The sequence below is a fragment of the Penaeus chinensis genome, chromosome 8 (genome assembly GCF_019202785.1).
Source record: "Penaeus chinensis breed Huanghai No. 1 chromosome 8, ASM1920278v2, whole genome shotgun sequence".
Classification (NCBI taxonomy): Eukaryota; Metazoa; Arthropoda; class Malacostraca; order Decapoda; family Penaeidae; genus Penaeus; species Penaeus chinensis.
In genome coordinates this window covers 2,290,967-2,292,524 of record NC_061826.1, presented here as the reverse complement: position 1 = coordinate 2,292,524, position 1,558 = coordinate 2,290,967, and the positions used below count along the sequence as shown (strand labels likewise).

The 1,558-nt window shown below is 46.3% G+C and overlaps 1 protein-coding gene across 1 annotated transcript in view; it reads left to right on the top strand.

Moving 5' to 3' along the window:
- The first annotated feature begins 277 nt into the window (after positions 1-277).
- Positions 278-1,558, top strand: part of LOC125027723 — a 2,298-nt gene continuing 1,017 nt past the window's right edge. Inside the window, exons 1-2 of the mRNA XM_047616822.1 lie at positions 278-372; positions 763-942. Of these exons, the coding sequence (XP_047472778.1) occupies positions 341-372; positions 763-942 (212 nt within the window). The 5' untranslated portion in view covers positions 278-340. The remainder of the gene's footprint in view (positions 373-762; positions 943-1,558) is intronic.

The following is a 1,558-nucleotide window of genomic DNA, read 5'->3' as shown; positions in this document are numbered from 1 at the left end:
CCTCCCCCTTCCTTTTCCTTCCCCTGCTCTTTTTTTCTTTTCCCCTTCTCTTTGCCTCTATCTCCTCCCCTTCCTTAACCCTCGTTCTCCAGTCTTACCTTCTCTCTCTCTTGTTGATCCTTGCCCTTAACCTTCCCCTTGCCCTTGCCCATGCCCCCTCTCCCTTTCTCCCTTTCTTTCTCTCTCGTTGCAGTCGAAAGGCGTTGATTCTTCCCCTTCCCCCTTCCCCCTTCCCACCCTTCCTCCAGCCTAACTTTCTCTCTCTCTCTCTCTCGTTGCAGTGGAAGGGACGCTGATCTACGGCGGACTCGGGGCCGGCACAGCGCTCACCCTCCTGACGATGGCCCACGCGGTGTTCTTCGGGAAGCGCAGGTGAGCACAAGGGGTGAGGATCAGGGCCCGGAATAAGGGGACGAGGGAAGAAGGAGTGAGGATCAGGGCCCGGAATAAGGGAGAGAGGGAAGAAGGAGTGAGGATCAGGGCCCGGAATAAGGGGGAGAGGGAAGAAGGAGTGAGGATGAGGGCCCGAAATATGGTAACGTGAGGGGGTTGAAGAGGGAGGCAAGAATGGGAAGGAGGAAAGAGAGACAGAGAGAAAGGAATTTTGATTAATGAGAGTTAGAGATATAAAGATATATATATATATATATATATATATATATATATATATATATATATATATATAGAGAGAGAGAGAGAGAGAGAGAGAGAGAGAGAGAAGAGGGAAACATACAAAAAAAGACTAAAAATAATAATCACCAGGAAACGCGACCTTCGCTCCGTGCTGGAGGACAACCGCGACGACCCGACCCTCGCCGCCGACTTCGAGCAGATCTACGCGTCGGACTCGAACTGGTGCGGCCTCAGACTCACCTGCGAGCTGGCAGCCAAAGCCGGGGCGCCGCTGAGCGAGGAGGAGAAGATGATGCTCTCCTTCTTCAGGTGAGGAGGGAGTGGCTTGTGTGTGTGTGTTCGGGGAGGGGGAAGGGTGTGTGTGTGTGTGTCGTGTTTTTTTTTTTTTTTTTTTTTTTTTTTTGTACCTGTGTGTGTGTTTGTTTCCCTGTCTGTGTATTGACGCTTGATTATCTTTCGTATATATATATTTTTTTTATTGAGGCAATCCATTTTTGCTTTCAAACATCATCAGTGTGTTGCGAAATAAAGATAATTATATATATAGTTATTCCTACATTATATTTATTTAGAAAGTCCACGACGATTTAAGATTTTACACAAAGAAAGTGCAGATTGTATTTCGAGAAAAAACAAACAAAAAAAACATGCAATTATTATTTGATCGCGCGTTCCATACATTTTGACCCTCAACATAATCAGCTTCGTCACGCTGAGCACCCTTTAATCACCCTGCGATCATTACTTAGAAATAAAGGGGAATATGAAATCTCATTTAACTCAGGTATCATGGCTGTCAGCATATGGTTATATAATATACACCCGGGGTTCCCAAACTGGGGTCTATGTGCCAGCCAGTGGTACATGTTCGCTTTTCAGGGATGCTTTAGGTCTGAAAGAACAACCGCTACTGTACAACTGCACA